The sequence below is a fragment of the Lepisma saccharinum genome, chromosome 7 (assembly GCF_977018435.1).
Source record: "Lepisma saccharinum chromosome 7, izLepSacc3.1, whole genome shotgun sequence".
Taxonomy (NCBI): Eukaryota; Metazoa; Arthropoda; class Insecta; order Zygentoma; family Lepismatidae; genus Lepisma; species Lepisma saccharinum.
In genome coordinates, this window is record NC_139235.1 from 14,217,012 (window position 1) to 14,233,781 (window position 16,770).

At 39.0% G+C, this 16,770-nt stretch overlaps 1 protein-coding gene across 3 annotated transcripts in view; it reads right to left on the reverse strand.

The window, feature by feature from the left end:
• Nox (NADPH oxidase) overlaps positions 1–16,770 on the reverse strand; it is a 390,569-nt gene that overhangs the window by 152,847 nt on the left and 220,952 nt on the right. For all 3 annotated transcript variants that reach the window (XM_083125014.1, XM_083125013.1, XM_083125017.1), the window contains one exon: positions 4,733–4,844. In XM_083125014.1, the coding sequence (XP_082981140.1) occupies positions 4,733–4,844 (112 nt within the window). The remainder of the gene's footprint in view (positions 1–4,732; positions 4,845–16,770) is intronic.

Genomic DNA, 16,770 nt, shown 5'->3' on the forward strand with positions numbered 1-16,770 from the left:
CAAAAACGTCAGACTAAACGATATTTACGCTGTAGGATTCAGACGTTCAATATGAACTTCAGGCAGCCGTAATTATAGTGAAAAGTGTGAACAATTCTTTAACCTGCGTCAAATATTTGTTCTCAATGTGTGTGTTTAACATCACATCGTGTTAACGTACTTTACAATTATACTTATCGGAAAAAACTGCGTTTAATTTTTTTGATGAATAGCCATTATATTCCTTCTGCTAAATTGAAAGTATACTGAAAGAACTAATAACTTCGTGCTGCCATCTAGTGTGTTCCATGGTAACTAAGAAAATCGTAGCTGATATGGATTTTCATGAGTTTTTCATTCAAATCAATCAGTAACCCCTAAAACCTTGCAATAAGACTAATTGTAAAAAAGATAAACAGAAACTTCATTGTGGAACATTACTTTGTTGGGTGACGGGTGGTCAGCGAACCAACTTGAACTTGCAGCAGCGGTCATCGCCTTTTGAAGAATCTCAATATGTTTCACAATGTTGGGTCCAAAGGCGCCCGCAAGAGTTTTTCTCAGGGGTGGGCAGAGTCTCAGCAACTTTTATTATTACTGCTATTATTATTTCTTTTATTTTTGCTGTTGTTGCTGTTATTATATTACTATTATTACTACAACAACTACTACTTCTTATATATTTTTTAATTAAATACATTTGTAATTTCCATATTCTGTGTATCTACAGAGTGGGCAGAATTAAAGTTACCGAACTCAGAGCCCTCTGTAGCCTCTTTGAGGCATCGTAGAACTCGGAAATTTGGTGAATCCACTATGCGGACCATGGAGAAGAGGATGGCGATAAAAAAACTAGTTCAATTTTCCGCCACCAGGTTGAAATGTGGCGCTGTAATAATAAAATATTGAAAAACATAAGTGATTTAGCTGAGTTATTAATTAGAAAGACATTTGTTAGTGGCTAGAAGTTGCGAGAAAATAATCTCTCGTTTATTGCAAGATTGCAAGGTAAAGGCAAATGCATAACCAAGTGGAGAAGTTTACGTCATTATTACAACCCTTCATGGAAGTACAACGCCACATTTCAACCTGGTGGCGGAAAATTGAACTAGTTTTTTAAAATTTTATCGCCATCCTCTTCCCAATGGTCCGCATGGTGAATTCACCAAATTTTCGAGTTCTGCGATGCGTCAAACAGGCTACAGAGGGCTCTGAGTTGAGTACATACTATTTGTACCGTGCGTCCATTTCGATCTTCAGCCGAGAGACCGGGAGAAGCGTGGCGGGCGGCGCTGACGGAGATGCCGACATTTGCTGCCTGTAATGCCCGCTTATTTTTATGGACATATGCAGACATTTATATAAATATTGCAAAACGAGCACTAACCTGTGTTATAACACGCAAAAGTTCTTCTGTAATTCATCCAAGTTCTGCTCTTATATACACAAATAAATACGCTATAGAAACGATGTTAAGAGCCACAGATAGTAAAGCATTTTAATCATAGTTTTGACCAGTAACGTCCTGCTTAAGTTTATATCCTTGAAAGAGTTTTGTGGCCATGGGAATCGTTTGGAGGTTTCGAATGTGCAACACTGTATCAAGATTACGCTGCAGACGAAACCGTTAAAAGTGAATGTTTTTCGTGAGCTTCCTTGCAATCAGAAATATCCGAGCTCGAGTTTTTTGTTCCTTCGCGACTAGATGAAGACAGAGTTGTTAATATAGTGGAGAGCAATGTAAACCAAGAGCGTGTTAATTTCGTACTGTGCGTAAGAGTATTATTCTTGGTTACTTGCAGTTACTTGTTTGTGTTATTGCAGTGTGTAAGTGTGTTGTGTCAGTGAGACGAAAGGTTCACGTTAGAACAAAGATTTTTTTTATGTATGACACGTACGTGAAAACAGACTCGTGTCGAGACGTGTGTAGGCAATTTATACAGAAATTCCCAGGCGTTTCAACTCCGCACAGAGATACTGTTAGACATCTTGTCCTTAAATTATGAGAAACTGTATCGTTAAATTTTAAAACACATAAGCAAAAACGACGGATTCTAACCGAAGCAAAACTCGATGATATTGGTGCAGCGTTAGAACGTTCTCCAAACAAACCTCTACGCCGTGTTTCACAAGAGGTGGGCGTGTCAAAATCATCGGCACATACAGTCACTAAGCTACTAAAATTAAAACCATACTCTTATAACACAGGTTAGTGCTCGTTTTGCAATATTTATATAAATGTCTGCATATGTCCATAAAAATAAGCGGGCGTTACAGGCCGCAAATGTCGGCATCTCCGTCAGCGCCGCCCGCCACGCTTCTCCCGGTCTCTCGGCTGAAGATCGAAATGGACGCACGGTATAACTGTATACTTAACATTAATTCATGTAGGACGAAAAGCTGTTTTTATAGTTAGATAATCAGTGTAAAATAGACTAAGCTTAAATGAAACCCTACTTCAAATAATAATAATAATAATAATAATAATAGTTGCTGTAACTTACGGCCTGTAAGTCACAGAAAACAGTACTTTTTGTAACGAAATATCCCTACAATATCACCATCCGAATTACATTAACTCCTTCCAGAAATCACGGGGCGGGGGGGGGGCGGGGTACCTGTGGGCGCCAATGGTTGGGTCTAAACCAAAACTTGAAGATACGCATCGAATCCGTAACCACTCGCATATTTGACAAGTTCTCTTTCTTGGGTACAGAATAAATGTTGATACGAATTTAAATGGAAATAAGCCCTAGTTGAATTTGGATCTTGCCATCGAGATTCCAGTGTTCGAGTCTTGGGCTCGACACGGTGCTACTTGTGTCCCTTCGTCAATTTCATCTAATCATTGCACATCGTCACGATTAGCCAAAAATGAAAGAAAAGTGACGCTAATTAACAAAAAAGAAGAATGAGACTACATCAGAATTCAATTTTTTGGTGCCCATTCGAATGCAGGAGGCCCATGATAGAAGCTATTGTCTAAAATTTACTTGAAATTAAGACATATCCAGCAAGCTGCCACTCAAATTTCGGAAGAAATATGGGTAAAAAACATAGCTGGCATCACTGTACATATCTCAGTTTGGTTCTTACGTTCTGGAGAAAAGGTGTTGATACTTTGTGTAATGTATTATTCTTGTACACAAAATTGCAGACTTGCGCTGTTTATATGCATAAAACAAGCTGCTTTGAGGACCAACACTGCCATTGGAGCATTCGTTGGGTGAACAGTGGTCAGGTCATACAGTGTCATTACGATTTATTACTATTTGGCTCTCGAGGCCAGAGCCTCTACTTCTTTTCAAGCAGCTTTACAATTGTCCTCACAATGATGGGTCAACGTCGAAGTTTTTGAAGTTCCCACCGGGAATCGAACCAGAGACAGCTCTCACCAAAGGTGAGAACCAGGCCCGTACCCAGGGGAGGCGCCATGCCCCCCCTCCTCGAGCCATGAAATGTTTAAAACTTGTAAAAAATTCAATTTTGTCCTTGCATAAATGAATGTGTTTGTTGCGTAGAGAGGCAGTCTCGAGAAGTCTGGGTAACTTTTAGTTATGTACCCATTGATGCAAGGCTACCAGCAGTGGCGGCGATTGGAGGGGCATGGTCGGCAGTTACCTCTCCCCCACTATATCCACTTTTGCTCCTGCACTATGGCCTTGCTCAGTCTTGTCTACCCAGACCAGGTGGAGACACACAGTGGTTCGGATCCCACTTTAAACTGTAGTTCCAGTTCCAAATAATATATATGTGCATAAAACAAAAACTCAAGCTTCTCTACTAAGAGAAATTAAATTTCCTTCGGCACCTCCTCCCGGTTTTGGCACCTCATCGCCGCTACTGGCTACCAGTTGAAAATATCTGTCTCTCTCCTTTTTTTAACCGATGCTAGCGGGCTATGGCTTTACTCAAATTTAGAATTCTTCATTGTAATAATAATTGCTAATGCGTATAATTTAATTCACAAATATATTATTTTCAAAACATAGAATTATCGTGCCTGTTCAATGGTTCTGGTATATTAAAATAAATTAAATTTGAAGACATTCTTAATTTGCGAAACTCAGAACTATCTGAATACTTCTGACCAGTATCGGCAATTGAGTGCCAAAACTGGGGAAGTGGAGGGGGCCAAGAACAGTTATTTTCTCTTGGTAGACATGCATTAAGAGGCCATAGTACGGGGGCAAAAGTGGCAAAATAGCCGGGGCAACTGCCCCCAGGTCCCCCCACATAGCCGCCACTGTATGTATTTAAACTGGCCCCTCCCTCAAAAAAATCCTGGGTACGGGCCTGGAGAGAAAGCTAGAAATTTGGTTACGCTGGAGCTCTTTACGACCTTATGCCCCCCTCCCAAAATACCAAGTACGCCACTGTTGTTGATCTGTCACGAAGCACCACGTACGTATCGTATCACTTGTGTCCAAGGTGTTCCCAACATCAGCACATCCCCGAATGTGAATTTTAGTCAAGAATAAAATTAGAGAGCACATTATTTATGTTTCGTCCCAGTAATCTTTGGAGCAACGCCTTGCATAATGGTAGAGAAGGAGAGGAAGCGACTGGACGGAGCAAAGCAGTGCTCGTTGCTATAAACGGGCGTTGTGGCGTTGCTCCCTCAATGCAAATCTCGTACCCTCTCGCAAGTTCATAGGTAGAGCCTTCTGAAGTCACTGCTTGCGCAGAGGACTTGTTACGTTCGCTTGCTCCACAGACTCCTTGGACAAGAAAGATGAAGGAATAAACTTACCCCTTTGGCCTTGAAGACCTGGAAGAACCTCTCGAGGGTGATGTTACCGTCGCCGCAGAGAACGTACGTCACGCTCTCCACTTGCTCTGCGAAGTCTATCTGCTTCTCGTCCCTGCAAAGCGAAAAGAAGACACCTTTAGTGTTATGTTGAACAAGTTGGAAAGCTTGTATGTGCCACGTCCCGGAGAGGGTGACACCAGTCCGGCTTAGGCCAGGGTAAAACATGAGATTCTCAGGGCAACTAAAACTGATTGATAACTTATTTTAGAAAGAGAAAGGAAACAACTTGTTTAACCTACTACTGAAGGTACAATGCACCGTATATTCTTAATTTTCATATTACATTAAATTTATATACAGGCTTGTATTTAAAGCTGTCTCTTTGTTTCTTGGTCACATATATATCTCTATTTCATCTACTGAAAGGCTTCTTCTTCTTCTTCTTTCTGGATACGTGAAATACTTCCTCTTCTTCTATCAATTAATCGGTTGATTCATCTATTGGTTAAGAGGTTTCTTCTTCTATCAATTGGTTAATAGACTACTTCTTCTATCGATCAATATACTTATTATTCTATAAACTACTTCTTCTATTGATCAATATACTTATTCTTCTATAAACTTCATCTATTATTTAATGCACTTCTTCTATTTGTCAATAGGCTTCTTCTATTAATTAATAGAATTCTTCTTATACTTCAATATATTCTTTATCACATTGATTACTAGACTACTACTTCTATTAGTTGATAGACGAAATTTCTATTGATTAATAGGCTTCTTCTACTACTCGATAGTAGTCTTCTTCTACTAATCAATATACTTATTCTTCTATTCGTTAGTAGACTACTTCTACTAAATAATATACTTATTCTTCTATAAATTTCTTCTACTACTAGTCGATAATCTTCTTCTGCTAATCAATATACTTATTATTCTATTGATGAAATCATATGCCTTTCATATATTTATTCTTGTAGTAAATATATATCTTATCTACAAAGGCATCTACAGGGTGGGAAATAACCTTTTGCTAGGGGTCTGCAGGAAAAAGTAACAACAATTAAGAAATTATGGTAATACCAAATGTTTACTACGACAATTGTGGTTACAAAAACAAAATTAAAAGTTAGTTCACGACAAAGCACCTTGTTTGAAGGGAAATGTTAAAACCAAGACCTTCTTCGGCGAAGTGGCATTGACTTCTTCAGGAGTTCTGAATGGCCGGGTGCATCACCGGACCTGAATGTAGCGGAGCATTTTGGGGTTATTCTGAAGGACGCACATGAGTCCTTGATGATAGTGGAACGCGGACCGGACCGCTATTCCCGTCCAACACTCCTTGCACATCTGGAACAAGTCCTCCGTGACATGGAATGGAATACGGACAGTTTGCGAATCTTCTGACCTCCTACCCTGATCGTCTTCGTGCTGTGAGAGAAGCAAACGGCGGACATACTAACTTTCAATTTTGTTTTTGTAACCACAATTGTCGTAGTAAACATTTGGTATTACCATAATTTCTTAATTGTTGTTACTTTTTACTGTGGACCCCTAGCAAAAGGTTATTTCCCACCCCGTATATCCAAAATTCCTTCATCTATTAGACATTGGATTGATTCCCGTATCTTCCCTGCTATATTTCCATTTTTTGGTGGGGAGGGCTTTATCAAAGAAACAACAATAATTCAAATCAATATTTTGCTGCGCAATAGCCTAATACAAGCAGAAAAAAGGGGTTACTCGAAGGGCGCCGAGGATTATGCTGCAGGGCAGGAAATGTGCGCGCATCTCCTTGACTGTGTTGCGAATGAAAACCTAATGGACAACGCACTCTTTAGCGATGAGTCGGCATTCCACACCTGTGGGATGTTGAATCGACATAACACTTATCTGGGCAGATGAGCAGCCACATGAATCAATGGAGTGGGAAAGAGTAACGCCGAAAGTTAATGTGTGGTTATGGATCATGAAAGGGAGGGTGTTCTTTGCAGAGGACACAATTCAAACCAATGCTTACCTGGACATGCTGCAGCTCTTCTTGGAACCTCAGTTGCTAGCCGACGGCATCCTGGTTACTGTGTTCTACCAACAGGATGGCGGTGCCCCTCCCCACTTTGCTCACATTGTGAGAGATTTTATGGACGAGACATTTCCGGACCGCTGGATTGGACGGGGTTCACGACGGATATGGGCACCAAGTTCACCAGATCTCACACCCTTGGACTTTTTTGTCTGGAGTTTTATCAAATCGCAAGTGTACAAGTTCAAGATCAACTCCGTTGAACAACTAGGGACGAATTATTTAGGCTGTGAATAACATTTCACCACAAATGCTGGAAAGGGTTTTTAGGGACTATGTCGAAAGGTGGGTTTCTGTGTTCACATGCAGGGTAGTCATGTTGAACTGAGGTGAACGTAGATATAGTGGGACTGTACATTTAATCTGTGCTTGTTTTTCTTTCATTAAAGGGTGTTTTCACAGAAATGAGTTGTTATTTTATAATAAATATAAAATAATAAAATACAGTAGAGTCTCGATAATCCGAGACTAGACTGTATTTTAATGACGACTTTAGAAAACAACTAACATACTCCCTCTATGAAGTAGTTGATTGATTAAATTAATTTATTTGACGTCTCTTTTCTGTCCTGTTTGGCTAATAGCGACGATAAGGATAAGTGATGAAATTGATGAAAAGACACAAAGGGTAACAATATAGTATAAGGGAAACGGATTTATTCAAATTTACAGGAGAAAGTACTTACGGAAATCATTTTCTGTAGCGTTGTGGAAGTTTCGTGAATCTAGTTTTGATCCATTTTAATGCGAATACATATTGTTTTCTGCGAAAATCTCTGTCCGACACGCTGTTTCTGACGCAACCCCATAGTCAGTGTTTCAGCCTCGCCGTGTTTTCACTAGAACATGATGTGTGTAGTATTTTTAATGTTTTTTTTTTATTTTTTTTTACTATCCTTGCCTAACCTAACTTAACCTAACCTTACGGAAAATGTTTTTTTGGGGCTAACGTCAATGGTTTGTGAGGCTAACGTCAATGGTTTGCGACGTATTAGCATAATTTCAAATCCGTGCACGAAAGTAGGAAACGCGCCCTGAACCAGTACGCTATCGCCGGCCATAATGTGTTACAGAATCGAAATAACAAGTAGCAGTAAGTACTCGTAAATGTAAGAAATAGACATTATCTTAGTTAGAAATGCATTATTCCACCTTAGGAAATGTTCGGCATTCCAAAATAGTAAGTTAGCAATGTAAAAAATATGATTTATAGGTGTTTCCCTTATACTATAATAGTACCACACGAAGAATGACATTCACATGGTCAGGAAGGGATACGAACCCGGATCCCTGTCGTCGTAGGATGCTGTGCTAACCATTTCCCCACGGAGGTCGACGCTCTGAAGCGAAAAAAGAGATGAAGAAATCGCCAATTAATTGAGGAGCAGCAGTTTTAAAAAAGTGCGTAGCCCATTTTGCAAAGACGCAATCCAGAGAAGGTCAAAAATGCGCAATTTGTACGCACGAAACGCAGACTTAATCTGAGCTTGGTTATAAAGTTAAAGGCAAACCTTCGTTCCGAAAATATTGCAGCTTCTTGAGATTGAGAGTTATGTCCCGGTTCCAGCTCCAGACGAACTGGAGCCATTAGCCACGGCGAAGCATTTAATTGTTTGGTTTATGGCCCGAGTCGCTTATACGTTATCCACCAGATTGCATACGAGTTGATGGAATCTTGCGTGCCTACCTGCACGCCATCAAATATGACCACGGTGGTTCGGAGAAGCTCAGAAATAATGGTTTTTAACCTAACCAGTTTTGCTTGGTCTCTTCTTCGAGTCCTGTCATTTCTGTTTTCGGTCTTGAATTTATTTAATCATTTTCTGCCTATTTCTATTAGAGTAATTGGAAACACGGACGTGGGAAAGGGAGGGTGGTCTATTTTCTCCTTCCTTTCAAATTCATTTCAAGTTATGCTGAGTTCGTTTATAAGCCCACTTCATGCAACAGAAAGGCTAATTGCTACTGGACCTACAGTTTAAAGTGGGATTCGAACCATCATGTGCCTCCACACCAGCGTATCAAACCAGAGACTCCTTAATTACAAGCCGACGACGATGGTATCGTGTCGTTTGCTCCGAGTCATTTGCGCCCAGGCTTCTTATCGGTTCATTTCCGCCGTGACATATGTCAAGAACTTCCTTGGCTGGTTTTCCCACAATCCAGAGTGTCATCACCGCCGCGCGCACGTGTGTTTATGGGCACAAGGTGCATAGTGCATAAAGTGGACTTAAAACATAAAATCAAACGTGTATTGATGACGATGCACAGCTGTGTTTACACTGAAAAGTTAAATTTATCCAGATAATCAAATACGACTTTTCTTTACTTATTTCAAAAGACGTTACACAGGATTACTTGTATCAATTTTATTCCACAACAGAAAATACATAAATCAGTATCAGCCTATTAACTATTAAACATTTATCGTCAAAATGACGCTTTATCGCTTTGACCGGGACAGTCCAGTTTAGGAGAAGTTTCCCGGTCCATATTTTTAAAAATACTCAGCATGTCCCGTTTTGTAAAAGTCTAGAAGTTAGCTTGAAAACTAGATCTTAATATGAGACATTTGATGCTAAAAAAATGTCGATCGAATTTTTAAATTAGTGTCATGGCAACACTGCTTCAAGTACTTCATGTTATTTTTATTTGGCGTCGCTTTTCTGCAACTTTTGGCTAATTGCGCCAACAATCGAAATGCTACACTGTCGTCGAGAAGATTCGAGCAGACAGTAGTTTTACTGTTCAGGTAGCTCGCGCTGTTTTTATTGTTTTATGCGGATTCCATTATTTCTAGTAAATGTTAAGGGAGGTTATGAACAGCTTTGCCATTCTTTAACTTCAATGGCTGATCGGGAGAGAGGAGAAACACTTGAGCTTACAATTATCCTTTTGATAACGGGAGATCAAATTTTATTTGTTGTTTACAATTCTATCATTAATGTGATACATACTTGTTTACAATTCTATCATTAATGTGATACATACTTAAAACTAATTATAATATTATTAATAATAATAATACTTTTACTTGGGTTAAAATACTATGGTCACCTTAATACAACGCCAAAGTATTTTCAATTCAACTTGAATTTCATTATTTGTAAAGTAGTAGTAGAAGCAACAAAAATAATAGCAGTAATAAGAGCAATAATAATAGACCGGTCTAGTAATAATAAGTTTCTATGGCTCTGCCCCCCTCTGGAGAACCTTGCATAAGGTCCCACGACTTCAAAAAAGCAGCTGCGTTGAGTGATGTGGCTTTATCGCATGCATTGTATTCCTACGCGCAAAATTTGTGCACGGCTTCTTTTGAAACATTTCATGGAAGAAATAGTTATTTTGGTTCTTCCAGCGACACTCATCTTCTGCTAGCCTGATGGAGTGATATGATCCGAGTGGTGAAATATCGAATGCACTCCAGATCAAACAATCTCGTTCAAGAGCTGCGCGAGCAGTTGGTGTCAAATATCTTATCGATCGAGCGAACAGTCTAACATGTTTACAATCGCTCTGGAGCTGCCAAATTTCAATCACTTACAATATCCTGCAATCAACTTGTCAATCTCGCTCTCCATTGTTGGCCTAAAATTAGCGAGATAACGAATCGTGTACAAAACGGAAGCAAGTCGAGGTAAAGCCCTTAATAATGCGTGGACATGACAAACAAGGTGATAGTTGTGGCTGCCGTGCAAAGAATGGCGTATTCAGAAGAACATTCTTAGGGGCTTAACGATAAAGATCTTTGCAAAAGACTATGCGGACAAGGGAACGGCAACAACATTAGTAAGCATTTTTGTTGGAGGTTGGAAAACCTGTCATGGGATTTCCTTTCAGTGCCAGAGTTGCTACATTTAAACAGTGTTGCAAACCTTGGTGTATGCGAACCACACCGTTCGCCACTTTTGTACATCTGAAAGTTAATAGCGACATAAGCAAAAGGTGATGGAGCTTGGAAAATAAATTGTAAAAGTTTGTAAACCTTGTGTTTTTATAAACACTCCAAATATAATGGTTACATTGATTAACAAATAATTGAAAACAAAACCTATGATATAAATATTTGAGAATAATATGGAGGATAGCCTAATAGATAGGTAATAGAAAAGTTAGTATTGGAACAGAAAAAATGTGATTAAGAAATAGCACAAGATAAAATAAAGGAGGTCAAACGTGGAGAGAGATGAACAGGTAGTCCAGAATTTCCGGCGGGGGGGTGGGGGGGGAATACGGAAATAGAGTTCGCATGTGACGGAGTGCTGAAATTCATCCTTGTTTATTGAACAAAATAGAGACAGAGAGAGAGAGACAGACAGAGAGAGAGAGACAGAGAGAGAGGGAGAGACAGAGAGAGAGGGAGACAGAGTTGGAGGAATAAGGAGAGAGAAATGAAGAAAATTAGATTTGAGAAGAAAGAGAAATATGACAGCAAACAGAAAAGAGGAACAGGACAGATAGGGAAGATACAAACACACACACAAAGACAGATAGAGAGAATTATGTTACGATTTAGACTCAATTCTAGCATTTGTAGGTGGCAATACTGCTTCTTACTGCCATCTGTTGGCGAAGAGTATTACAACAGATTAACAACAAAAGTATCTTCGCTTAGAATTGAGATTGACGGATCCAGTTTTGGTTGCACATGACAGATACTATTGTCGACCCTGATCGCATCCGGGGGATTACGGACTCGTCCTGGCAAAAACAGGAGCTCTACTGATATTTTTTTTATTTTTTCTTCTCCGAAATGAACCCTACGCAGAGCTAATGAAAATGCGAAATTCAAACGTGTCCGAGGAAGCCATCAGCATGTCAAGACAGCTGGATTAAGGTGGAGAGTAGTGACATCGAGCTTCTAGATGAAGGAGTAAATAAACTACAACCGAAGATTCTTAAGGGGACCATACACGCTGTTAGATTTTCACAGATGTAATCCTGAAGGTTTATATTCTCTCGCTTAGAAAGGATCTGTCGTGTGCGGACGTTTATTGCCTAAGTCAGACTTTCTAAAATGATGTGTGATTTCTATGGTGAGTAACAAGTGTTTATAATCCGGGAAAAACAATGTGTACACAGAGATAAATGTTTCTTTGAATGTTAGTGGTGTTAGTAGTGAACAATTAGTTTGTTTAAATAGGCATCAACCAAACAATTTTTCACCAGTACCAAAAGATTTGGTCAAGTTCTATTTGTTTGTCGTAAACATTTTTTTGGTTATCAATACCAAATATTATTTTGGTAAATCTAACAAAATATAGCCCATTTGTTTAGGAAAACCAAATAATTTAGCCAAAATTACCAAATGTTTTTATTGAAGGTTACCAAACGATTTGTTAAATAGTTTATTCAAAATTACTTAATCTTGCTATTTTAGCTATACTGGATAGTTTGTACAAACTAACCGATCTTAAAATACACATTCAGAATAGAAAGTTCACATGAAATAACAGTTTTTGAAGCGTGTTTATGGATAATAAACCTTTTCGAGCAAGGCCTAATCTCCAGGAAGCTATCAACTCGCGGCAAGCCACGGCACCTAGCGACCTATTGAGTGAGATGAGTCAAGGCAAAATTGATAATAAACCTTTTCCTGCTCCCACAAAAATAGGCAATAATTAGGCTGGAGAGTTCAATGAACTAACCGATCTCTAATCTGCTTTTCCGGATTCTCTGGAGTAGCGATGCGCAGAGGGGAAAGCTTGTGGGCGGGGCCAGACTAGGTGGGGAAGGGTGCGGGATGAAAGCAACGAAGTGCTGCGCGGTGTAACGGCCGTAAAGCAAAAGGCTTTCTGCTGCCAATTTCTTCTTTTATTCTTAACAATGGCCAGTGTATTGTTTTACACAAATAACAAATAATATTGCACGTTAGTAGTTGTATTTACGGTGGGATAAACCCGAGAAAGTATGAACCCCCCCTCAAGCAGATTTGCTATACTTAAAACAAGCTTAACATGAGCATATGAGCTTTTTGCTCAAGTGTGAAACCCCGTATAATCCAAGATTTTTGTGAAAATGCCCTCGGGAATTTCTCAGAAAGTATGACCCCCTCAGATTGATTTGTTTATACTTACAAAAGGCACTTCTGAGAGATTGTTGTCCATAAATTTGTTAAAAATATGCCTCTTTTGTTGCCACACTTAAAACTAGGCCACCCACACACACACACACACACACACACATACATATTTATTTCTGGTTTAAGTTCAATTGGATACCAGCTTCAATTTGTTTATCTAATATTAAAACAATGTAATTCTTCTAGAATTGCTCCGTGACTCTCTCATTTCTTACATCATAAACATATGATTTTTCACCTATGAGAATGACACTACAAATGGTGTCTTCAGGTAAAGCCTCATGGAATTCACAGATAATTTTAATGTTTGTCCTGTCATTAACCACAACTTGTTTTCTTTTTGAAGTGTTGATGACAAACATGGGTCTCTGTGCTTTGAATTCATCTGGTGTGTAATACATGTCTGTACTGCCAGTAGTGACTCTCTTGAAAGCCGAAAATGCCTCATATAATTTGAGAAAATCATCCTTGGAAATGTCTAAATTGTAATTTTCTCTAGGAAATACCTCATTTCTGCCATTTTTAAGATATATGTTCTTGATGTTGCAGCTATCAAATCTACTTGAATTTTTTTCCTGATTGTTGTGTCTCCCAGTCTGAAACAGTACCACCACAAAATCGGGCATGTCAAATTGAATACTGGAGAATGAATTTGTGGCATCAAATTCATAATATGTGCCAGATGCAGGCTTCTGTACACATTGATATGTGTAAAATTGCAGAGGAATCTGTGGATTTTTTAGGATATCTGCTTTGTATTTAAGAGCATAACTGGCCTCATATTCAACAACCGGGATTCTTAGCTCCATAGTCTGAATAATGCACTTGCCTTCATCAGGTAGAGTACTAGGCAGAGCTTCCCCTGCAGAGTTTAATGAATTGTACCTCATCAAAGCATTGTTATCATTGGCAGCTCTTCTAAATGTAATTCTTAAACCACCCTTCCACATAATTTCCTTGTAATCTGAGAAGAATCCTGGCAACAGGCGCATAGGGAACAGCACTGTGTGATTTTTAGATAATATCTTATCACCAGCTTCAAATCCACCGATTTTGTAGTAAGAAGCTTCGGTTTTGGATAATTTTAGAGTGGCCAAAGCTGTGGAGGTAATGCCGGGATAATCTATTCTGTTTATAACAACACCATGCTTTCTGATCTCAATTTCAGAGAACAGATGCGGCACAAAATTGTCCACCAATCTTATATTTGAATTTGCCGGATAATCTGTTCCATCGAGCTTTACAACATCAAATTTGATGTATAGATCTGCTCTGTGGGGGTGTATAAAGCCATCCCCTACATCAAGATCAACCTCTATTTCCGTGTTGGGTTGATTTAAATTTGCAAATGTCCTCCTGTTTGGAGGGAATGATTGTAGCTCATAACTCTCAATATTTTCCATTGTATGTATTTTTATTTAAATATTAATCTCTATGATAGCAGTTGTTGTGGCTCCAGCAAAATCAACTAATTCTTCTTTTTCATTAGTGACCATCAATTCAATATAATCTATTCTGTTATGGCACACAGGAAAATATAATGTTGGGGATGGATTGTAGATGATTGGCTCCATAAATTCAGAATTAGGTTTAAATGTTGCAATGATGCCAGTTTGTTTGTGAGTGCCTATACCATTTGATTTGGTGATCATACCCTCAGCCACATTACAGTGAATATTCAGAGTCTCTATGGCTAAGAATTTGGGTATATTCATAGCAGTGTGTTTGATGCCTGCTTCAAGTTTTGTGTTGTTCTCAAATCCTAACAGCTCTCCTATAGTACCCAGATCCACTGTTTCTGTAGCAGATACAATCTCTACTCTGTGAGTGACAGAATTTTGACTTAACACTACACCTCTGGGTAATTGAGCATTTAGAGTGGACAGATTATACTGCCCTGGAGTGATGACAATTTTTTGATCCCCAACTGCAATTGTGTTGTTGTGGTGCGTAATATTAGGTATCAAGTACATGCCGTAAAATGCTCTGAGAGCTATTGTTTTGGGATACACTATGTCATCATGCAATTTGAGTTTCAATATTGAATTTTGACTGGTGAGATGGAATACCCCCATGATGTTTCAGATACCACAAGGCTTTTTGAAAATCTTCAATTGATGGTTTATTTATTTGAGACACATATCTGAGAACAGATAAACACAAATGTCCGCAATTAACATCTTTGAAGTTTTGAACACGGGCATTATTGTAATAAAGATTGGGTGATTTTAGATATTTTACTAAATTTTCAGGTGGAATACCTCCAAATGAATCAAACACAAATGCCTCATCTTTTAAATATTTAAGATAACAGATCCAGTGAGTGCCCTGATTTTTGTACTCATCCAAATTAACAATGCCACACTCTTTGTTGAGTGGTTGTTCTGGTAAAGAATCAGACATGTACACACCTCTAAAATTTTTGATGCCCAGTGGCTTGATTAAAGCTTCAATATCTTGGTTTGTAAGCGGCTCTTGTTTTTTTTAAACTTACTCATGGCTCTCTTAACACCTTTGCCTTTTTTCTCCATGGCCAGGTTATGGCGCCTCTGCTCATCTAATTCTGCCCTATTTTTCTTGGCATCTATTACTGTTTTTGCTATGGCAGCTGATCCCCCAGCCAAGCTCCCAACAGCCCCGAGAGCAGCTAAGATGGCAGGGATGGTAAATATAAATCCCCCCACATGTGATTTTTTTCTAGATTGCTGTAATTTTTTTAATTGGGGGGTACTAAGCAACAATTTCATACCATGTCCCTTTGCAAGACAAGAATTTTTTTTCTTGCGCTGCTTTTTGGTTAAAAGACTATCAATAGTTTTAAGAGATTTGAGACCTGCATAAGGTATTTGATACATAACACCCTTGGGCTTCATTGTAGGTTTATTATATACATATTCACAACCCCCACCCCAGTTTTTGTTTGGTGCTCATAGCTATGGTGGTCCCCAATGCTGCTATTTTTTCACTCAAAGAAGCATCTTTGCTTACAAATCTACCAAATGCAGCCTCTTCTAATTTCTTGTCTGCAACATGTCTCTTGTCAAGATCAGTATGTGTGTTGTATGCTATGTCATGGTCTCTACAAGCAGCATCTAGGGGATTTACACCAGGATCCCCTCTGTTTAATCTATGATCCAATTTTGTGCCTGGACCACAATACTGATAGCCTGGAATGTGTAGTTCAAATGGCAGCTTGTTTATAATGTCATTCACCAGGCCCCGACCCTCAGAAACATTCCAAAATTTAGGTGGTAGAGTATTAATAATTTTTATAAGATATCCAATCCCCTTAGGATCATTCACTATAAAATTAGACAATTTGGTGCTTATCATGTCCATAATTCCAACCTTTTCATTGTAAAAATTGTGGTTGCCAGCATTTTCCTCCCCAGCTATCACCAGCAACCTATCCACAAGTTTCCTGACATCATCAACCCACACAAATTCTTTAGGCAGGGTGTTGTATTGTTTGATTCCACTGCCAGTCTTAATCTGTGACCATATGGGCTTGATTAAATTGTTGTATTTTGCCCCACTGCTAGACTTGACTCTTTTTTGTGTGGGATCATTGTTCTGGTATAGAGCATCTGATTTTATTAATATTTCTTTGTAATGTTCATAATCTTGATCTGTATAGCTGCCAGGCCTTTTCCGAGTCATCAATTCCCACAATCCAGGTGTGCCGGGGTACTTAACAAAAGCACCTTTTTCTCCGAGACGAGATTCTGAATAAACAATTAGATCATCTCCCATAAATGTTACTCTGAAATTGCCAATTCTATGTATGATGCTGCCGTCAAGCTCTGTGTCGGCATATAAGCCAAACACCTCATCTTTATTGTCTTCAGGTGTGCTTAAATATTTTTGAGCAAG